This window comes from Canis lupus, chromosome 21 (assembly GCF_003254725.2).
Source record: "Canis lupus dingo isolate Sandy chromosome 21, ASM325472v2, whole genome shotgun sequence".
In the NCBI taxonomy this organism is placed as follows: Eukaryota; Metazoa; Chordata; class Mammalia; order Carnivora; family Canidae; genus Canis; species Canis lupus.
In genome coordinates, this window is record NC_064263.1 from 712,556 (window position 1) to 737,109 (window position 24,554).

At 33.1% G+C, this 24,554-nt stretch overlaps 1 protein-coding gene across 2 annotated transcripts in view; it reads left to right on the plus strand.

Moving 5' to 3' along the window:
• Window positions 1-23,498, plus strand: part of PGR (progesterone receptor) — a 116,909-nt gene extending 93,411 nt beyond the window's left edge. For both annotated transcript variants that reach the window (XM_025420899.3, XM_025420909.3), the window contains exons 7-8: window positions 8,065-8,222; window positions 10,949-23,498. In XM_025420899.3, the coding sequence (XP_025276684.1) occupies window positions 8,065-8,222; window positions 10,949-11,104 (314 nt within the window). In that variant the 3' untranslated portion in view covers window positions 11,105-23,498. The remainder of the gene's footprint in view (window positions 1-8,064; window positions 8,223-10,948) is intronic.
• The last annotated feature ends 1,056 nt before the right edge of the window (window positions 23,499-24,554 follow it).

Sequence of the window (24,554 nt, forward strand, 5' to 3'; positions counted from 1 at the left end):
TTATATACCTGGGAGTTTGGAGGGGTCTGGGGATAGCACAAAATTAGAGATAAGGAATTTTGGAAGCAAGGTTTCCAGGACCTTGAGGGGCCTGGCTATTGTTGGGAAAAGGTCACTTGTTACCCTCTAATAACACCTGAATCATGAGACCCTTCAGAAGTCTGTTGGTGGGCCATGTACTTGGAAGATGATTGCCAACATATATCTTGGGGGATAGAGATAAAGGGAAATTTCTAAAGGAATTTTTATATGTTAAAGTAGACTTACAGGCTCCTGGGGGTCAGGCTAAGATTGCCTTTTGCCCTTAGCAAATATGGACATCAAGGCAGTTGGGTCCGTAGAGGAATGTCCTCTGCCAGTTTCAGGGACTTGTCAATGTGCTGCCCTGGGCTTGTGCTTTGTTCTCAGCTAGTCCTCTGTTCCCCCATCAATATGGTCAGATGATTATACATGAGGTATGAATCTTAGATTGTGGCTGCAAAGGAGAAACACCTAATACACTGTCACAGACATTGATAAAATTACCTTATATTTTTCAAGTTTTATATGATAGCAAAATAGCCCACCAGTTCAGCCAATTCTATTTTTCAGATAAAACATGATTAAGTTACTTTTTCACATTCACCTAATTTGGTATTATGAGCCAGTTAATACTGCATAAAGATAAATTATCTTCCTTCTCCTCCCACTCCACAAAGCGCTTACTGTATAATATACACAATTTTATTTGGAACTACTCTTTTTATATCAGAATAGGCAGTTATAACAAGTACCTTCAAAGATTAGAGGCATAATACAATAGCAGTTTATTTGTCACTCATATTCACAGTCCATTGAGTTAGCAAGAAAACCCATGTTCCTTCCGTATAGAACCTCCACCCATTCATAGCAGCTTGAAGTACCTGTTGGATCTAAGTAGAAGATAAGCAATAAGTGAGAAAAGATTTGGAAGTGAGGCCTGGCAGTGTCATATGTCACTTCTACCCACAGTCTTTGACCCATATTAATTGTAAGACAGTCTGGGAAATGCACTGTAGCTCTATACCCAGGAGAAACATGAAACATAGCATTGGTCACCAGAAGGACAGGTAGATATCCATTTCACTCTTTCTCATACACAAGGAACACACACACCTTTGCCTCAGTGGATACTCAAGAGTTTGGGTTGGAAAATTTTTAAAAACTGCTTTTGCTTTTCACCTTTTTCTGTGCCCTATCCATGCACAGATAGGCTCAGCCTTTGAATATCTGAATTGATCCTTCTTTCACTCAGTGCTTTGAAAGAGAATGTTAGGGAGCTAAGGTGAGCCAAGGGTCCTTCTTGGTAGTATCTTTTCAGGGACTTCTTCCAAGTAGCACAAATCTCAAATAGTGGAGGGGTGGGTCAGGAAAAAAGGCAAAAAAGCTAAATTCTTTAAAAGGAAGTTTTCCTCATGAAATCTGTATAAAGACAAGGACCAGTATAGGATCTAGGGATCCATAGCCCTATCCTCTTACCTTGGAGCAGAGACTCTCAAGCCTAATTTGATAAAAGAGCATAAAGTAGACTAAAGTATTGATATGGAACTAGCCAAGAAAGTCAACTAGAATAAACTTTATATGACAGTAGTTAAGTCCTGTCCTTTTCTTGGCAGTAATGAATCCTATAGCAGTTATGTTATAGATAATCCTAAATTCCTCAGACTAGTAGATATAATTAACATAATTATATATTTAGAGATAGGTTACATTATGCAGAAGGGCCATACAACCCCCAAATCTCAGTAGCTTAACAAAAAAAAATAAGTATGTATTTTCCCCACTATATGTCCAATGCAGATCAACAGGGAGGCTCTGCTCATTGCCATCACTCAGGTACTCAGGCACATGGAAGCTATATCTTGATATACACTTCTCACTAGAGCATTGGTAAGGAAGGAAGTGACATATATATATATTTTCTAGTCACATACTATAGAAAACAAAATTCTTAGCCACGTGCAGCCTCAAGAAAAGGGAAAAACAGCAATATTTAGTGAATAGTACTAATGATTTCTGCAAATTCTAATAAAAATCCTAATGGGATTTTTGAGGAGAGACTTAGCAAAGCTTTAAGGAATTCATCTTTAAATCTCAAAAAATAAGTAGATAAGCATTACAAAAATTTTCAGGTGAAGAAGGAAATTAGAAATGTGCCTAATTAATACACTGTAACAGGAATAGATACACTAAATTGTTAGTCAAGTCAGACTAGCATATATTAATATGCTGTTGGAAACACCGTAAGTCAATGAGTATGGAGCAAATTAATATTGTTAGGAAAAATAAATTTTACATTGGGGAAAACTTAGTTTGGATATTTAGCTCAAATTATGTCTTAAAATAAATACCAGATAGTTAAGTTAAATGTACAGTCTTAAAATGTTAAAAACACTTGAAAAGGAATATAAATGATTTTGAGATTACAAATAAGGAATACCTTTTTAAAAATAAATGCAATTGGAAAGTTGGTAAAGGAGAAGTTCAATGATTTGATACATAAGTATCAACCTCCAATTTGCCATTAAAAATTAAAATAAAGATCTTCAGGAAAATATGGCAAGTTGAACACACCATTGCTCCCTCTCAAACTACTTTAAATATTACTAAAGGGATTTTTTTTTTTAAGAAATAAAAGAGAATGAACTGGGTGGTGGGCACTGAGGTGGGCACTTGACGGGATGAGCACTGGGTGTTATTCTGTATGTTGGCAAATTGAACACCAATAAAAAATAAATTTATTATTAAAAAAAGAAATAAAAGAGAATGAGAGGAATGAATAAGAATAAAATTCTGCAAGCCAGTGAGCAGAGCCAATTTAGCATAACTAAGAAGGTTGAATTTTAAGCCACAAGAAAAGCCAAGAAGTACCTTGATTTGCAATGCCAAATCTCTGGCATGTTTCTCAGTTGGTGACAACAATGATTTTTTTTTTCTTTTTTTTTTTTTTTTTGTATATTTTTTTACTGGAGTTTGATTTGCCAACATATAGTATAACACCCAGTGCTCATCCCATCAAGTGCCCCCCTCAGTGCCCATCACCCAATCACCCCATCCCCCCGCCCACCTCCCCTTCCACTACACCTTGTTCGTTTCCCAGAGTTAGGAGTCTCTCATGGACAATGATTTTTTGAGATGAGAGTGAAGGTAGAGTTAACACAAAGTTCTTTTAAAAGTCTGTATCCAGAAATCACCCAACCATAAAATTGTCCCTCTCCAATTCAGAGAGCTTAGGTTTAGTTCCTGAAGAGGATATAACAGAGAGTAGTTGGATATAACAGGATATAACAGAGGTGAACTGTAGGCACTGTTGAGGATGAGGGGTCCTATGATGACAACAGATTAATAATGTGCCAACTGTTGAGACACCATCTTCCAGCATACTTACCTCACCCTCTCTATCAAAACATTGTCATCCAGATTTATATCCTCTAGACAGGAGACTGAAAGATTATTCTCTGCAAAATCTCTTTTCCAGAAAGAAAAGAAACTAATATGTTAAATAGCAGATGTTTCTCTTTGAAATAGCTCAGCCAGATTGCCCTGTACTAAAGCTTATAGTCAAGCACTACCCATTGAAACAGGACTGTGAATCAGCCTTATAGCTTTCCACTCTTGAATATAAATAACCAAGGCATCTGAGAGAATCCTTTGACATCAAAGACAATGAAATCAGAAAGAAAACAAAGTTGGAAGAAACAGATGATGTAGGAAGATGAAAACCTCAAAAAATTAAAAAGCTATCCCCTCTGTAGAAATATGAGAACATTTTGCACCCAAGGAACAAGTACTGAATACTGTGAGAAAGGAATAACACATTAAAAGCAAAGAGCTCTTAGATACTGAAAATTGAAAAGCAGAGTTTATATATATATGTGTGTGTGTGTGTATATATCTATATATACCTATATACAGAATAAAGCAAAAAAAAAAGAATAAAGCAGAATTTAAGTCAGTACAGGCATTGGTAGACAAAGAAAACTTCTCAAAAGTAGAACTAAAAACCAAAAAACGTAGAAAATCTGAATCAAGGAGGCCCAACACCCAAATAGTTGGAGCACTCTCCTATGTATATAGGAAAAGAAATCATCAAGGAAACAATTAGTGTTTTAACAAAAAGTGTTTGGAAAACTTCATTAAAAAAATGAAGTTGGACTCTTATTAACTTAAAATAGATCAAAGGCCTAAATCTAAGAGCTGAAATTATAAAACAAACAAAACAAAAAAGCTTTATGATGTTGAATTTGGCAATGATATGACAATTTGTCTTGGATATGACACATAAAACTCAGGCAATAAAAGAAAAAAAGGAATTTCATCAAATTTAAAACTTTAGTGCATCAGAGGTCATGATCAACAAAATAAATGTCAACCCACTGAATGGGAGAAAAAAATTTGAAAATCATGTATCTGATAAAGAAAAGGAATAATAATATCCAGAATATATAAAGAACAATTTATTTAACAATTTAAACATTTTTTTAAATTGACAAGGGCCTGAATAGACAGTTCTCCAAAGAAGGTATACAAATAGACTATTAAACACATGAAAAGATGCTCAACAAATTATTAGGGAAATACAAATCAAAACCACAGTGAGATACCACTTCTTACACCCATTAAGATGATTATTTACTCTCAGTAAAACAAAAAGTTGTACTAGAAATCATAATGTATACTATGTGTGACTTGACTGTGATAGCATTTTACATAACAAGATAATAAATACTGAATACTAATTTAACCAATATTATGAAAATATTAGGAAGATGAGGATTAGGAAGGGGTGTGTGTGCACTTGTGCACTACTGGTGTGGAGGTGATGGTAAATCTGAAAGATGGAAATAGAGCTACAGTCTCATTTTCCACACTAGAAAATCACAAGTGAAAAAAAAAAAAAAAAAGAAAAGAAAATCACAAGTGAAAAATAAAAAAATCAAGAATCAGGACTACAATGTTGCTGTTTAATTCTGGGAAGGAGGGACGCCTGGGTGGCTCAGCAGTTAAGCATCTGCCTTCGGCTCAGGGCGTGATCCTGGGATCTTGGAGCAAGTCCCAGCATTGGTCTCCCTGCACGGAGCCTGCTTCTCCGCCCTCTTCCTGTGTCTCTGCCTCTCTCTTGATGTCTCTCATGAATAAATAAATAAAATCTTTAAAAAATAATGATAATTCTGTAGAAGGAAAAATTAAAATAAATAGATGAAAAAGTTGGAAGTGTTTACTTCTGGATCATGAGAAAAGTTGAGTTGCCTGGGCACTACTAGTTTTTTTGCCCTAAAAAGGTTGCAAAATTGTAACAAAGTATCTAAAAATTAAACAACAAACTTAGAAAAAAATTTGAAATATACCCTATAGATAACTGAGTACTAAATAGAAAAAAAAATGTAAGTCATTAATACACTTAAAATTGTTCAGCCTCACTAATAATTTGAGAAATGAAAATGAGATATTTTAATTTTCTGTGTGAAAAGCAAAGATTACCTAAAATGTAAATACTCAGTAGTTACCACAAAACAGTTAAATAGTAAGAAGTTTAGGAATGTATAAGAGTGGGCACCCCCGGTGGTGCAGTGGTTTAGCGCTGCCTGCAGCCGGGGGTCTGATCCTGGAGACCCAGGATTGAGTCCCGCATCAGGATCCCTGCATGGAGCCTGCTTCTCCCTCTGCCTGTGTCTCTGCCTCTCAGTCTCTTTCTCTCTCTGAATAAATAAATTAAAAAAAAAAACTTATTAAAAAAAAAGGAATGTATAAGAGTTAAGAAAGTTAATATCTTTTATTGCAATAATTGCACTTCTAAGGTATATACACTTTTAAAAAATCAAAAAATATATTCATAATAAATATTGTTTAGATTTAATAAAGTATTTCAAATAACAAATAAGACAAATAAGTTGTATTCTTACAATTTTGTGAAGTGAAACTAAATGTGAGAATTAAAACATTTATTTTTAAAGCATTTAAAGAGATATAATAAGTAAATGTTCTCAATATAATGTTGGGAAATATCCCAAAGTATTGGATGGTAGGATCTGGTGACTTATAATTTTTTATGTATTTTCTATGCTTTCTAAAATTTTTCCAATGAATATATGCTATTTTTAAGTTAGCTCAGTCAAAAGATAAAGATCCTTGTTTTTTTTAAAAGTATTCTTATCTAAAATAGCATCTGACTAACTGCCCATGACTCACCATCTCCCAATTTGCCACTAAGATATTTGCAAGAAGTCCTAAAACTCACTTGTGGAATCAAGAAGAACTGAGAGAAAATTCCCCAATCATATATTACTGGATGTAATAATTAAGGAAAAATGAATTAAGGAGCTCAAAGCAAATAGAAATATTTAGGAGAGCTGTTTCAGATGTATATACAGCAGTAAAATTTACAACCAAGTAAAAATCACATGTTGCCAAAATTACCCTTGAAAGACTTTTTTATATTTATTATATGAGCCCTTAAAAACTCAAAAGCAAAGAATTTCTTTTTGTAAATCTGTGGCCTTATTTTTTTTCTAAGGGGAGTGGAAGCCAAGGTCTGATTGGAGAACAAGGAATAAAAGTTTTTACAAAAGGATTTTTTTCTCTCCCTTTGCTAGGCATATACAGTTGATTTTGCTTAAATTAAATGTACTTTTCTATAGAAATATTGCTAAGGGTCAAGATCATAAATGTTTAGTTATATAAATCCAAGAGACTATGTAATTTTTTCTTTCAGCAGTCTAGAATAGCTGCAGGAAAAGGCAGCTGCTTCATTTAAGTTTGAAGGTTTGTTTGTAAGATAAATGCAACCAAAGAAAATGAAACAAGGAAATTGGGAGTTCTGGTGATACGTTGCTGAAGAAATCAACAGAGCATCTCAAACAAGTGATAACAGAAGGACCTAAAATATTAAGAAAAAAGATTGTAGGTAAAATTGACAACACAGTAAAAATAAGAGAAGCAGTAAGAATAGGAAGTTGTGCCTAAAATTTGGCTATCAGAATTAAAGATTACAGAGGTAAATACCTGAATTAGCAGTTAACATCAGATGGGAATAAGAGGGCAACCTGGGTGGCTCAGCGGTTTAGCGCCCTCTTCAGCCCAGCACCTGATCCTGGAGACCTGTGATAGAGTCCCACTCAGGCTCCCTGCAATGTACCCTGCTTCTTCCCCTGCTTGTGTCTCTACCTCTCTCTCTCTCTGTCTCTCATGAGTAAATAATAAACAAACAAACAAACAAATAAATAAATAACAAATGGGAATAAGAAGCATTCCCTTAATGCTTATTTTAATAATAAGCAACAAAATAGGAATATGTGCCATTGTTATTATTTAATATTGTTCTGGAAGTCCTACTAAACAGTGCACTGAATCGTGAAGCAGAAATGAGAGCTACAACTATACAACTATTGGAAAGGGGGAAACGAATATATTTTTAATATAGTACTGTATACCAAAAAAAAGATAATCAAAACTATTTGAATTGAAAATAGAAATTAAAATAAATAAGTAAAAATAGAGTATAATGAAGTGGTGGTGTATAAGAGAAGTATTGAAATATCAATAGCTTTCTTTCATATCAGCAGGAAGGAGTTAGGATATTTAATGAAGCAATGCTAAAATCACAACAAAAATGGTAAGTTATCCATGAATAATCTCAATGACAAATACTTCAGATTTATATGAAGACAAACTTGACAGAGCGATCCAAGTATTTGTTCAAATACTTTTTCTTTAAAAAAGACCCACCGTGCATATAATTATAAACTAAATTCATTCCTGAGACAGGAATATAGAATGACGGATGCTCTTTTGAGTAAGTGCTAAGTTAGATGAATAATCCATTAATACAAATCTAAACTAGGTGAGCTAAAATGCCCTTTATTTAATTGTTCTTATATTCTTCAAGAGAAGTATAAGTTTATGTGTCCTAAAACTATCAATAACACTGTTTCAACATTTTCATATTAGAGTTGCATATCAAATTTTACACAGCTCAGAAATTTTTATTACGAACTGCTGCTGTTAATTTTTTAAGCATAACTGCCACTTGTAGTTATATTCTTACAGTTCCTTTGGAAGGACTAAGAAGTCAAAACCAGTTTGAAGAGATGAGATCAAGCTACATTAGAGAGCTCATCAAAGCAATTGGCTTGAGGCAAAAAGGAGTTGTCTCTAGCTCACAGCGTTTCTACCAACTCACAAAACTTCTTGATAACTTGCATGATGTAAGTATTTTGTGTTCTAGGATATCAGTGTTTATCTTCTGAATTTCTATAATCTTTTAAATGTTAATCTACATTTTACTTTATATAGTTTCTTCGAACTCATATTTGTACTATATTTTAAAAAAACAGTATTTGCATGACACTGCTCAGAACTTATATTGTGCTTTTTTCACTTTCAATGTATATCACCCAAATATCCTTTTACTAGTATTTGTATAACTTGAGAGTAATTTAATTGTATAGGAATTGTGATACATTTTCCTGAATATGCTCTAAAATATTTTGCCTATTAGAAAACATTTTATATACAGGAAACAAAGCACAAAGGTATAGATGTGGAAAATAAGACTCTCATATCATTTTGGATGGAATTACAAGTTAATAACAGTGCTAATAATAATGGACAATATAGTAATCTACTCACTGGGTCAAATTTGAGACCTTATTTCTGAAAATGAACAGATAGCCAAGGATTATTAGCCATATAGGTAAAGCCTGTATAATGAAAGCCAGAAATCAAATACACAGAAAAAAAGTAATGAAGGAAAAAGCATCAGAACAGAGAACAGAAAAAAGATTAAAAAAAAAAAAAGATATTCAGAGAACTAAAAATGATATTGCATCCATGAGACAAAAATAGAAAACATTTGGAAGGAACATTTAGAAAGCAAATACTTTTGGATAATTAAATATAGAGAAACAAACATTTAAAATTTAACAGAAGGGCTAATATTTAAGTATCAGAAAAACTCAGAAGAAATAACAAAAAAGATAAATGAAAAATTAGAAGAGACAACAAATTTAGGGGATTAATCTAAGGAGGTTCATTCTCCAATAAAAGGAATTTCTAAAAGAACAGAGAAAATCAAGGTGAAGAAATTACATAATAAATCTTAAAATAAAAATTAGTAGACCAGAGGGCTTTGAATTTTCTGATTGTAAAAGTCCAGTGCACAGGTACAAAACAATTGAACAAAGGCACACTATTTTAGGAATTTTAAAATACCAGAAATAAAAAGACTATCCTAAAATAGAGTAAGGAGAAAAGAAACAACTCACATAAAAATTATCAGGATTCAAAATGATGGACTTCTGAACAGCAATTCTGGAACCCAGAAAACAGTGGAGCAATGGCTTCAGAATTTTGAAGGAAAGGAAAATCTTCAAAGAATTTTATACCTAGCCAAGTCATCAAACAAATATGATGGTATCTTAAAAAGGATTTTCAGACATGCAAGGTCTCAGAGAGCCTACCTCAAATACCATCTTCTCATGGACGTCTACAGAATGTTTTAATGATAAAACACTGAAATAAGACAATAAAGTAGAAGATCCAACCCAGGAGAGATACAAAAGGATATTCTAGCACATTAACTGTGCTAAGCAATTATTAGTCTAGATTGGAGCAGTAATGCACAGGGTTTCAGAATACTAGTACCAGGGAAAAAAAGATGGAACTAGGAAGTACCAGTATGTCTGAACATGCTCAGATGAGTTTTTAAAATTGTGTCAAAGAATTAGACTATGGCTTTGTGATAAATATAAAGGAAACAAAGCAAACAGAAACACAAAATGATTAGCTCTAGCAAAATAAAAATAAGTCATATATGAAAGGAACTGTAATCCAGCAGGAACAATAAAAATTTTTATAATATAATTACTGGATATTGATTTAGTAAAAAATTGAGATAAAGCTATATAGAGAATGAGGAGAAGAAAACTCGTACATAATTGGGAGCGGTATCTAGTATAGGAGAGCTGAAACCTCATGTTCCATAATAGAAACTAAATCAATAATATCAAATTTGAAAAACAAAATTTGTTAGAAATACAGAGATAAATACTTAAAGATATGGGCTAAAGAAGTTGAAAATGGTTGCATCTGGGGAACTGGAATAAGAATGGGAAGAACTCTATGAGAAAACTGCTGGATTTCATTGTTACTGTTGGGTTCTATTTGACTTTTAAAATTACTTACATTAAAAATAAATAAATAAAATAAAATAAAATTACATTAATTATTTGACAAAAATTAAAATGAAATATGTTAGGTTGTTTGTATTGACAGAGGAAGAGTCAATATATTGTTATGTAAAAAAGCCACCCTGTGGCGCAGCAGTTTAGCGCCTGCCTTTGGCCCAGGGCACGATCCTGGAGACCCGGGATCAAATCCCACGTTGGGCTCCCGGTGCATGGAGCCTGCTTCTCCCTCTGCCTATGTCTCTGCCTCTCTCTCTCTCTTTCTCTCTCTCTCTCTGTGACTACCATAAATAAATAAAAATTTTAAAAAAATAAAAATTAAAAAATAAAAAAAATTTTAAAAAAATAAATAAATTTAAAAAAAAGCCACCCTGTTAACAAATAGACTTTATTAAATAATTGCAATATATATATATATATATCATTGTGTATACTGTGTATATACCTGGGTATGTTTGCATACATGTATGAAAAGAAAAAAGAACTCAAAAGAAAGACACCAAAATGTTCATATCAGTTATCCTGTGGGATTATGAATGACTTTCATTTCTTTAAATCTTTCTGTGCTATCGGAATGTTTCATTGTATGTAATATTTTACATGTTATTTTAGAAAGTGAAGAGAGTTATTTTGGAAAGAAAACAACTTTATGAGTATTTATATTGTTAGAAAAATAAGTTGTCATGTTTTATTATATGAATGTATTAATTTTTTACATGTTTCTTATCCATTTGTAAAACTAACAGCTTGTCAAACAGCTTCATCTGTACTGCTTGAATACATTTATCCAGTCCCGGGCACTGAGTGTTGAGTTTCCAGAAATGATGTCTGAAGTTATTGCCGCACAGTTACCCAAGATCTTGGCAGGGATGGTGAAACCTCTGCTCTTTCATAAAAAGTGAATGCCATTTTTATCTTTAACAATTAAATTTTGTGGTATGTCTGTTTCTCTTTTGGTCAGGATTGTGAGGTCTTGGGATTTTACAATTTTCTTCTCAAAGCCTTACATTTATAACATATCACATTGTGTTAATTTCAGAAAAAAATGTGAAGTTTTGTTTTCTGTATAATGCATAATTAGAATTTTAAGGTGTTTCTGTGTGCCCATATATTCTTTAACAGTTCACAAGATTAAAAAAGTACTAAAATTGTTTGCCAAAGTAAACTTAGTCTTTTCCATGCTATTTCATATCATTTAAGTGAAGATTTTTAACTTTTGCATCTAACCAATCTTCTACTCTAGAGGAAAAAAAATCTTATATGTAAAAATAAAAAGTTATTTTATGTTCCTCCTAGGTAGTTCCCTTTGTCTTCTTGAGTTTATTTACAAAAATGAGTCTTTAAAATGGTATGCAAAATTTTCTCTACATGAGCGTATATAAATTTTTGTGAAGAGAAAATTCATAACCTTAGGTTTTCTAAAGGGTTTTTAATGAAAAAAATAGAAAGAGAGTTTAAAATTTCTGAAATAGACGAAGGGTGTGATATTAGGAAAAACAGCTCATATATTGACTGTTGCCCAAATTGGAAATCTCTAGGAGAGTTATTAAGGAGAGCCATATTATTATGACAACAGTATTAGGGGTTTTGTAGTTTTTTAGTAACCTTTTTGGGGACTTGTCTTTTAATAAAATATTGTGAATCGAAATAGCAGTCCAGAAGCATCTGTGGCCTAATGCCACACCTTTCCATCTGGCGCAAGTGGAAAATCACTTAACCTTACTGATTTTTTATTTCCTTACCTTTACCACTGCAAATGTTCCTTTTGGTCAGAGCTCCTTACTCCCTTCTTAATCAAAAAAGAAAGGAAGGGAAGGATGGAAGGAAAGGGATGGAGGAAGGGAAGAGAAAATAAGAAATACTATTCTCTTTCTTTACTCAGTGGGAGATAACGACAAATCGAAAGTTTTTGAGTGCCTCTGATCCAATTCTAAGAGAGAAATTTCAAGAAATACTAGATACTGTCTTAAAATAATACAGCCAATTACAATAACTAGAAAACACAATTCACACTGTTATATGAACTGAAAATATTACATTAGAAAATGGACAAGAGTTCTTTTCTGAGATGAGTCACTGGAGATCCATTTATTTTTTAAAGATCTATCTATATATCTGTATATGTAAATATAGATAGATATATTAAAAAATAACAGGAAAAACTAAGTTCATCCATTGATAAAATTCAATTAAAAGTATTGTTCTCTATATAATTTATACCATTTTAGGCATATATTATACATTTATGTCTTTATTGTACATAAATTAATATATATAATATTTTTAACAGCTCAGAGTAACTAGTAGACCAAATTCTTTTTCTAAATTTTTAAAAAATTGGACATTATCTCACAAATAAGACATACCACCTTATGTAAATTAATAGCTGTTAATGAGAAAACCAAAGTAACTGAAAACAATATAGAAAACATTTTTCTGACTTCTCCAATTTCTTAATACACTTTGGAGTACCCATTCCATTCAACTGATAAATCTTCTCTGTTTACCAAGGGACAGTAACATTTCTGAATGAATACTAATATAACCCCCAATAAAGATAAAGTGGTTTCATCTGATAAAAAAATGGCATGACAGAGTTACCATAACTGTTTCTTACCAGTAAATTCTCCATTTACAAAAAGAATGATGTATAGTGTATCTATAAATAGTGAATTCACATAAGGGACTTGAAACGGGGATTAAAATAAGCTCTATCCAATGCTCTTGGCTTAGGTCCATTAGAGCTAGGTGGCAAATATAATAAATCATATCCAAATTTTATAACATTTTGTTATAACATTCAGTTAGAGTTTAAACCACGTATTCCAAATAGTTTCAACATTAATATAAAATAGTCTCTTCCTTGGTATGTCTGACTACCTGTCTTTTTCTGTGAATACAATACCATAGACCACTGCTATTCAGTTATCTTTATACACATACAGACTCCTTCTCTTGCCACTCTCCAATCTGAAGTTAACTTCCTAAAAAGGATCTAATTTTACCATTTCTTCACTTTAAAATGTTCATTGACTTCCAGTCCCCTGTTATAGTGATTCTCAGCTATAGCTGCACATTAGCATCTCCAAAGTGAGCTTTTTAAAAATACGTTTACCTGGGCTCCATCCTCAGTGATTTTATTTTAATTGCTCCACTCTTATTATTGCAGGAACACAGTAGTTACTCTGAAATGGTGTTCAAGCGTCAATTTCTATAACCTTACTCTCTCTCTATCCTCCACTATCTTAAATTTAGCTTATGTTCCTGCCACACAAATCTTTTTTCCATCAGTTTTCTGCCTGAATTTTCCTCCTTTGAAACCAATCACATCCATATCTCAATCTTCAAGATTCAGCCAAGCCATTATTTTTGGAATGCTCTTTTCTGCATGTTCCAGATAGTGACTTGCTTCCTCCTAAGGTTCACCCGGTATTTTGTGCATATCTGAAATATAATAGTGTCTTGTTCTACAATTTTGACTGTATTAGGAGCCTGGGAGCCAGTTTGAGGTAGGACAGACACATTTTTCTTAACTGGAAATCGTATGGCATGTTCTCATTTTTGGTATCACCATGGATCTGTATCATTCTTCTATTACATCATTGCATCTCTGAATGCCTAACTTTATGATTTTCTCTTCCCATATTCCTTATCTACATCACTTAATTTCTCTTCATCTCTCTTAAATTTTCTACTTCTTCCTACTTTGTGAGATCTCTGTTCATACTGACTATACCATAGGAGAATAGAAGTACATGTTACATTTATTAAAAATAATTTATGCTCCCAGTTCTAAATTTCAAAACTGAATGGAGTATTATTTCCCTTCCTAAGAAAAATTCATTCCACAAATGCAAGTGTTTCTTATAGCTAAGTATCCCTAATTCAATATACAAGTTTTTTCGCATTTCTGATTCCATTTAACAAATATCAAATACCTGTGAAAGAAAATTACAGTCCAGTAGTAAGTATAAGTCACATGCTTGGTAAATGTAGTAAAATATCAACTTGAAAATAAATATCAAATAACTCCTTAATTTGTATCAGTGATTCATTTGCATTAAATCTGTGTGTAAAATTCAGTATCTTTCTTCCCCACAAATATCATCCCAATAAATACATTGTATTTTATTATTTTTTTATTTTTTAAAGATTCTATCTATTCATTCACGACAGACATAGAGAGAGAGAGGGAGGCAGAGACACAGGCAAAGGGAGAAGCAGGCTCCATGCAGGGAGCCTGATGCGGAACTCCAGGATCCCGCCCTGGGCCAAAGGCAGGCGCCAAAGCGCTGAGCCACCCAGGGATCCCCCAATAAATACATTTTAAATTTCTCCAGTATACAATAGAAGCAGTCTACCACTGTAGAGATAGTACCTCTCAGAATGGACTATGTAACATAAGTAAATGAATGTAGATGTATTCAAAAAGAGAAAACAAGTGTCATTAGCCTTTCACATTCAATAAAGAACAGTTGATGATAATATTTCATCTGGTTCTTGTTACTTTAAAACGATATTTTGATGACACAAATCCTGCACATATTTAATTTCCAACATATTTTTTTATTTCATTCAACTATGGGGGAACAGAATGTGGCGGCCAAAAGGTTTGGGTTTTGCTGTTATGGTTATTGTTGTTTTGCAACCTCCTAATAATAATGTTTGATACTCGATGTTGATCTTGATTTACAATGTAGATGTCTAAATATGAGAATTTAAAATTTTAGGCTAAACATTAAAAAAAGAAAAGAAGCTTTTGAAAAAGAACATAACATCACCAAATGGAAGATATCTAATTTCTAAATCTTTCTTTACAAATTCCTGCATACCAATGTCTCCATTCTTATGTGCAGTCATCATAACCTTTATCTTCATTTTACAGGTCATGTTCTTTCTGGTAGCTCTAGAGTGAAATTAATCATAAGAAGACAGGTTATATATCAGAAAATACTTGAAGTATTTTTGAGTTATAAATATTTCCTTTAAAAAGGCTTGAGAAAAAAAATAAAAAGGCTTGAGAAACCATTTGAGTCTCAATTATACCACTAATATCAGTTGTTATGTAGCAGTTTTTCTGTTTTTATTAAAAACATGTCACTTTTTAATTAGGCAGTACTATTACTTTTCATATTTAATATTAAAATATTACATAGATTATATGCAAATATGACAGATGATATGTTTTCTGCCAAAACAGTGCCTTTCAAATATCCTTGGCATGTCAACCTGTAACTTCTAAATTATCTATTACAGTGATATTTTGTAATCCACACTGTAGAAGAGCTGACCCATGCCCTTCTCTGTCATTTACTAATCAAATGAGCTCAAGCAAGTCATTTAACCTCTCTGATTGAACCTGACTTTGCCCAAGTCTTTGCAATTAATAGAAATGAAAACAAAAAGTATACAGGTGGTCAGCAATAGTAACTGCTATTATTATGTTTTCATTAAGTCATAGTCCTGGCTATGATTTTATCAAATTAATCTGGCATATTCTATAGTGAAACAAAGAATCTAGAAAATGTAGTTACTTTATTGCTGTCTCTATGTCCACACAAATATTTGATGAATTTCATTTGAAATTAGAACTAGACGTATTCAATTTCTTCATCTGTAAAGATATAATCTTTTGAATTTGAGGCCTATTTTATCAGAAATCTAAAAAGCCTATCACCCTTCCATTATAATATTAAGAATAATGGTACTGATTTTGACATTTTTAAAGTTATCTCTAAAATAGAGAGTTTAACTAGAACAAAGACCCTCTAAAAAAATCTATGCAATGTACTACATGCTCAGACTATTTTTATTGTAATAATTTCTAGATGTTTTACTGTGAATACCTAAGCAATTTATTCTGCACTTATCCTTTACATACTAGATTTCAGGAAGAATATGAATCCTTTTAAATATCTTTATGATCTCCTGGTCATTGTGTATAAGTACTTAAAAGTTGAAAAAAAATTTTTTTCCAATTTAAAGATAATTCATTTTGTATTAAAGAATTCAACAACCCTGTCTCCATTGATATAGTAAAATAGACAAGCAGACAACCCAAGGAAGGGCATAACTTTCTTTTTCTCAAAGTATGCCTTTTAGATAGCCATTAGATGTAGGGAATTTTTTTGACTCTTAAATTTTATAGGAAATACCTAGCCAGATAATCTAGCAAAAGTTTGCCAATTTCTAAATTACTTATTCTCACTAAACTTAGTCACGTGATGATTTTAATGAAAAGAATGATCTCTTAGCCTCTGTGGTTTCACTGTATTTTCCTTACTCAAGGTTTAGTGAAAAGGACATTATCTCTGCCTAGCCTTTGCCATCTATTTAATGTACCATTATTCAATACTCCTTGCTCTTTACCAAATCCAAAAATTGAATGAAAAGCAGTAAATAAATGACTCACCCTGTATTGTGGAAATTAATCCAGCTTGGATAGGTTTACATCCATAATATGAATCCATATATGAACTGGGCCTACATAATTGCATTCAAGTTGGATCATATCCCTTTTTAAGCTCAGGAAAAAGTTCCTACAGACCATCCTTTTCCTGGGGCTGATAGAATCTGTACTTCCAGAGTTGGGCCTGAAATAATAATGGTCTTAAAAATTTGAAAATAAGAGATCAAAAGTAATTTCCTTTAATAATTTTCCCTCCTTGTCATTGGAGAAGATTTAAGAATTTGGGGGTTGAGTGATAAGCAAAAAAGCAGTTCATAATAGCAGTGACTTAATATGTACATTATCTAAATATCCTGCAGCCAAAGAAGAACATAAAGGGATCTGTTCTCCTTGGAATTGATCACATTTCAAGGCAGAACTCTGAGCACATGCCTGGAGGCTGCGCCCAGGCTTGTCCACAGCTCTATGCAGCTGTGCAGTTTGGAAGACTGTTGCAGGACTGCTGGATTAGTCCCAGAATGTCAACCTCATGTTCAATTTACTGGCTTTTGTTGCTTTATGTCATGCTGACCTTACTGTGAAACATGCGTTTGTTTGCTCTCTTTCCACTGATGGAAAAATAGGGAAAGCATTACTTTTAAGCTGCTTGAAAGCTTTAACTGACAAAGCACTTTCAAAGAAATCTGAACTAAGCAGCTAAGAAAGCATATCCATTCCATTTTACTGTTGTTTTTTTTTAAGCATACAACATGCAATTCTTTAAAGAAAATGTATGGTATGACTTCTGAAGTGTGACATCAACATCAAGGTCAATATTCAGATAGATATGAGCAAAATATTTAAATGGTATTGTAAATAGTTGTTCAAGCCTATTTTTATAATCTTTTGAAATTTCTCTTAATACATCAAATGCTGATGTATACAATTTAATAAACATAAGTTACTTTAAATGAAGCCCACTTTAATGTTTTTCCCTAGTCAATTATATATAAAATTTAACATCTCTTTTTCTGTGATATTTACTTACCTTTGAGGGTGTTTTTAATGATTTATAGTAGGGAGTGGTTTTTTTTTTTTTTTTTTTTTTTTTTTTATTTATGATGGTCACAGAGAGAGAGAGAGGCAGAGACACAGGCAGAGGGAGAAGCAGGCTCCATGCACCAGGAGCCCGACGTGGGATTCGATCCCGGGTCTACCAGGATCGCGCCCTGGGCCAAAGGCAGGCGCCAAACCGCTGTGCCACCCAGGGACCCCGGGAGTGGTTTTAAAATTTTTGCCACTAAAGATACCTTTTATTGCCTACAACCTCTCTATCAAAATATTCCAGTTAAGAAATAGTTGGTTTTATGTTTTATTATTCAAAGCCATATAAATATGAGCTGCTGAGCAGCATAACAATTATGTCATTGATTTGATGCAGTTTTAACTTGGTAAATATAAAATAATGGCAAAATAATCAATGGATACTTATCCTAGCTTTCCTAAACTAGCTTAAGAATGAGAGATTTGACGTGATATACATTATACAAAAATAAATCTTTTGAGGGCTTCAAAATTCATGAGCAAGGCATATATGGAAACTTACTACAAGCATACCATACATATTCTTGTCAAAACAGAGATATGCAGCTCTGCAACATGAAGAAAATAAAACAGTGGTATGTTCTCCATAGGGTAAAAATACTAATCAGATTTATTTAAAGTGGTAAGCTCTGTATTTAATATAACTAAGACTAGAAAGAAATTTTCACATGGCAGTCTTTTAGAACTTACCACTTTTACCAATAAAGTATCTTCTTATGACCTGAGTGTTCTGCGCATTGTAACTTTTCTGATATGTGCATATTCATGAGAAAAATCAGAGCAAAGAGTTTTTTTAAGAAGTTTTTCATTGTAATTTGGAAAAAATGGAAAAAATATAAAATTTTTTACTTTGGAAGGAATAAATATGATGCAAAAGTGAACTGGAGAGTTCCTCTAAATAGTATCTTAAATGTTTTCCTTTATTGAGCAGGCAATCATATTAATCGTAAAAAACATGGGTGATCATGTTAAGGGATAACAATCTAAATGTTAGAGAAACTATCATTCACTATCCAAGCTATAAAACATAAATATACTCATAAACTGGCTTTTTGCTTTTTAAGATCTTCAATTTCTAATGAGGCTACATGGTTTAGAGAAAGAATACTAATCTCTAACTCTGTTTAGTTCTCAATTGGATGTATTAACACTTAGAAAGAACGTGGTGGGAATGGGGGTGGGATGAAAATGAAGGAAGGAAGAGAGAAAGAAATGGAAAAGGCTAGGACCCCTTTCAACTCAAACTAAAGATTTCCTGTTAATAGTTTACATCAACATAAAGTATCCAACTCTAGGTTATTTATGTTAATAGAACAAAAATAGGCCCTGAAACAACATGACTATTAGTACCACCACCAACACCACCACCTGTTTTTTTTTTTTTTTTAAGTTGAAGAGTCTTGCTTTAGGCATCATTTTGTTCTTCAACAACTGGTTATGAAGCATTTATTTTGTGTGTGCCAGTCATTCTGCCAGACTGTGGATAACCAGTGAATACATTAAACAGGTATGAATATCTTCTCTGAGCTTACAGTTGGATGGAGACTAGAAACAGGTAAAGAGTTATAACATTGTATGATAAGTGCAGTATTGAGGAGATAAGGGGAGCTATTGGAGCATCTATTAGAGGCACCAAATTTGATTTAAGAGTGAGCAAAGGTGTCTTGAAAAAAAAGTTCTGAGCCATAATCTAAAAGTGGTTTAAGAATTAGCTGATAGACCTGATGGTGAGAGAGAGTGTGAGGTGGGGCTGATGAGGAGGCTGATGAAGGAAACAGGTCTAGGAATCCGTGGTCTTATACGTGGTATTATGTAGTCTTGATTCTGTTTTAAGCCTAATTCAGGTGGGTAAGAAAACTCACTCTCACCAAAATCTGGAGAGTAGAGTTGGAGATGGCTAATCCTGGAGGCAGATAGAACATTTTTGAGGAAGTTACAGTATTTTGGTGAAAAATGGTCATAAACAAGAGTTTATCATTACCTCTTCCCTAATTTTCCAAATATTTCAAAGAAACATAACTGACAGAACTTGGAAAAGTAGGTGAAATACGCTTTATAAATTGTCAAACACAAGGTCAGATGTCTGTTTACTATGTTGTGCTGAAACTTTCAAATTTTTCATCAAAAACAATAGAAATTAGAAAACTTCGTTTACAAAGTTCCAGAATCCTATCTATCCAAACATCTCTATCCCTCTACTAGGACCCCTACCTTTTCCTGTCTATTGAACCTCAAGATCACCTGGTCTGTGCACAAAGGTAAGACAAAAACAGCTCAAGAATCAGCAAATAGGAAAGGAAACTGAGCTGTGTTAAACTAATAAATAACACATCATTTGTATGGATCCTCCTTTAGATGCCATTATATAGTGTAATTACACAATGGCACCCATAATGAGGGCTTAATTCTCTGTAAGGGGTCTTGATATCTTCATGAAGACTTTTTCATGACTTCTTCAACCAAGTGTGGGGAGTTAAGGAATGAAATCTGGTTTGTGATACAATGTGGAGCAAACCTGGCAGTGAAGAATGTATCCATCTCTTAGTTTGAAAGAGCCTTATTTGGATTTACCTCATTCAATTTCCATCAAGGGCTATTCTTTCTTTTTACTTCCACTAACCAACAGCAGCTAGAAAGAAGAAGCAGCTTATTATGTTAAAACAATGGTGGTGGGAAAGGCATTTTTTTTTCTCTTGGTCCCCAGTAGCCTCACTAGTCCCTTGTCATGCCTGGTCATAGAACCCACTGCTATTACCTTATATTCAAGTCTATGTCTCATAGTCTCATCTGTTCTCTCTTCCCAGTGGGCCCTGTGACTTATCTGACTTGATACCTTCTATTTCTTGCTGGTTCCACATATTCTTCTTAGGCCCAGCTGCTTTCCCCATGTATGCAGTTACCTTGTACCTTCAGAAGAGTCATGGCCCACTACTCTCTGCTCAGCCCCCACCCAGCTGGCCCTATGCCCAATCCAGGCTTCTCTGAGATGCTTGTAGACTTTATAGACATGCACAAAATTCATGATTTTCTTGGACTTCAACTTTACTTATCTGGATGCTCTTTTCCTTATCCCAACTCCTTCAAAACTAAGACACTGTCATCTTACCTCTTCATTCATCTGAATTACATAAGCCTCTCACTTCCTCTACCTATATATTTGAGGCTTCCCATGGGTCTTCAATGGAGTTCTCTTCCCCTATTTCTAGTAATGTTCCGTTTGAGTCTACCTCTTTAGGATACCTTTGAGATTTAGAAAACCCAATTCTCTTGGGTAGGAAAACCAATTCTCCAGACTTGCTCTGCATTTCAAAGAACAATTGTATTAATCAGAAGCTCAACATTGACTTTTGTAAAGCATTTCTGCTGTAATGATCCTAATTCTTGGAGCAACTTGGCTGCTTCCAACTGACCAGGAAACATATCAGATGCCAAAAAGAAAAAAACATATATTTCAATAAATATATACTTCTGATGTGCTTTGGAAATTCATATGAGATTTTCTGTCGAGAAGGTGAGACTAGACCCTCCATCTGGTTATTCCTAAAAGTTCTGGCACTGGCTGGTGACAAATGCATAGCTGTAATGTGTGTGATGGTGGACTCATAAAAGCAACATCACATACTTATTTTCAATCTAATACTTTAGAATCTACCTGAAATATTTAGCAGACTTCTTTGCACACAGATTTTTATATTTTGTTATGTTGAAATTGATGAAATATTCAGTTATCCATTTTGTTTCTTGTTGGTAAAACTAGTGTAATATTTGGCAAGAGATGCAAGAGAATCATCATTTCCCTCTCTCATGATTCATACCACTTTTAGTTCCATTGTTACTAGTCTATTTTGAGTAAATAGAGTACTAAGTACACACACTAGACTCATGCTTTTAAGCATATTTAGCTTCTATATACTTCTTGTGTCAGGTTTCACACTGGGGAGGAGGGTATTTCAGAGTACATTGGAAGTTCATCTGAGGTTTTTGCTGAGAAAGTAAGACTCTTCATCTATGTGTGTCTGGTACTGGTACCCAGGCAATGGTCAGGTGATAAATGAAAAGTTATAAAAATTAGGTGATAGCAGGTATCATCATCGTATATTTGTTTTCAATCTAATGTCTGTTTTTGAGCTAAAGGTGGATTTTGAAGGAAATATGTTGTGATTCACATGAGAAAACAGACACCTGACAAGTGTCTTACATTAAATTGGCTGGTAGTTTGAAATGAATCATCTTTGAATATGTTTTCTTAAAGACAACTTACAACTAATTTTATTATTCTATTCTCCGTGATAATAAAGAATAACTCATGTACATATATCTCTTTATTGATGATTTAGAACACACAAAACCTCAATACAGTACAAAGTACATAAGAATCATCAGTACATTCTTCTTTACTGGTCACCTTAAATTTGTAATCATTTCAGTTTTTTCAACAGTATGCATGGCATAAGGTGAGCTACAAATGTGGATGGTTTGGCATATGTAGACAATATCCATGACTGTGTGTACATTTTAATGAAGCAAGGAGTGACTGATAGACAAACTAGTTGTTCATGATATCAAAATATACACTCAACTGGTATCTAGTAGAAATGATAATGCACTATTTTGGTTACTTACATTGATAAAGTAAAAAGTTTGATATTTTTATAAAAATATTAACAATTTTCATTTGAAATGTAATGCACTAAACTAAAAAGTATGTAACCTAATTGTTAGTAACAAAGTATTTCAGACTAGTATCAGGCATTAGTTTCACTACCAGGAATATAAATTTAATATTGGGAATATATAAATGTACTTGTGTAGTGAATAAAATAAGGGCCTAGAGGGTATAAGGAATTGTGATAGGCCTTTGGAGACACAAAAATAAAGTTAAACAGATTTCCTGCTTTTAAGATCCAGGTGATAAGAGGTCAGATATTATTTGAAACGTAAACAATACTTCTTTTTTATTCAGTCAGCTTCATTTGAAATGTAGCTGAAACCAGAAAGTTTTATTGGATTACTTGGGCATGAAAATGTTCCTTTAATATTAAAAACATCACTTCATTTGTTCTTGTTTAACACTGTATTTACTGTTTTTAAATTAAATATGTTTCCATGTTCAGATTTATAAACTTAAATGAGAAGCTTCATATTTGTGTATAAAAATAATGCTGTTTTTTGTCAATATCTGATTTTGATAGTTGGTGTTTTCCTAATTTTACATTTAACTATTCAATGAATGAAGAGAAAATATAGTAAATGGTCCTGGCTGTCAATGCAATGAGAGACTATTCCCCGTGTCAGAGTTACTATAACAAACTAAAGAGTACATATATCATTCTACCTACTTTTAAAAAGTAACATTTTATTTAAATGGTAGGATGTTAACTTTACCTCATCAAATGAAGTCAAATTTTATCTTCTAAGTGATCTATTTCAATTATTATAGACCAATAACCAACATGCATTCAATGAGTACTACCATTTATTTTAGTTGTCACTTATTTGAGTAGCTACTATGCACCAGTCTTGTAATAGGGAGGAGTTCTACATACATTATCTCTAGCTCTTATTGTATACTTTGCAAGCTAAGTATTGTGAATTCCATTTTACAGAAGAGGAAATAGAGGTTCAGAATACTTCATTAAATTTCAAAGATGATTTCTTGCTCCATTGGTTTTGCAAAAGGAAAAGAAGTTTCTGTCATGTTTTTTAATTAAATTATTTTTCCTGGCATACATATTGAATCTTCTGTAATGGTTTTTATTTGAGAAATGAAGAAACAATAAATGTGCTGCTTGTTTAAACCTCAAGATGAATCATCTTTTTAATTTTTTTTAAGTTTTTATTTTAAAGCCATTATAGTTAACAGAGTGTTATATTAGTTTCAGGTGTACAATAGTGATTCAACAGTTCTGTGTATTACTCATCATGATAAACGTACTCTTTAATCCCCATCACCTATTTAACCCATCTCCCCACCTCCTTCTTCTAATGTCAGTTTATTATCCACAGTTAAGAGTCTGTTTCTTGGTTTGCCTCTCTTTGTTGTTTTCCTATGCTCCTTTGTTTTAGTTCTTAAATTCCACAGATGAATGAAACTATCTTTTTTGTCTTCCTCTGACTTAGTCACTTCCACCCACAATCCTGCAAATGACAAGATTTCATTCTTTTTTATGACTAAGTAACATTCCATTGTATATATACCATCTCTTCTTTATCCATTCATCAGTTGATGGATACTCGGTCTATTTCCACAGTTTGGTTATTGCAGATAATGCTGCTGTAAACACCTTACACTGTCAGAATGGCTAAAATCAACAATACAAGGAACAACGGGTACTGGGGGAAGGATGTGGAGAAAGGGGAACACTCTTATACTTGGTGGGAATGCAAACTGGTACAACCACTCTGGAAAACAGATGGAGTTCCCTCAAAAAGTTAAAAATAGAACTACCCTATGATCCAACAATTACTACTAGGTATTTACCCAAAGAATACACAAAAACTAATTCAGAGTGGTTTTAATTTGCATTTCTCTAATAAGTGATATTGAGCATATTTTCATATGTCTGTGGGCCATCTGGTTGTCTTCCTTGGAGAAGTGTCTGTTCATGTCTTCTGCCCATATTTAAATTGGATTATTTGTTTTTTTGGTGTTTAATTGCATAAGTTCTTTATATATTTAACATATTAACCCTTTATCAGATATGTCATTTATAAATATCTTCTCCCATTCCATAGGTTGTCTTTTAGCTTTGTTATTTGTTTCCTTTGATGTGCAGAAACTCTTTTTTTCCTCTTTTTTGAGGAAGTCTTAATTGTTTATTTTTCCTTTCGGTTATCATAGCTCAGGAAACATTATCTAG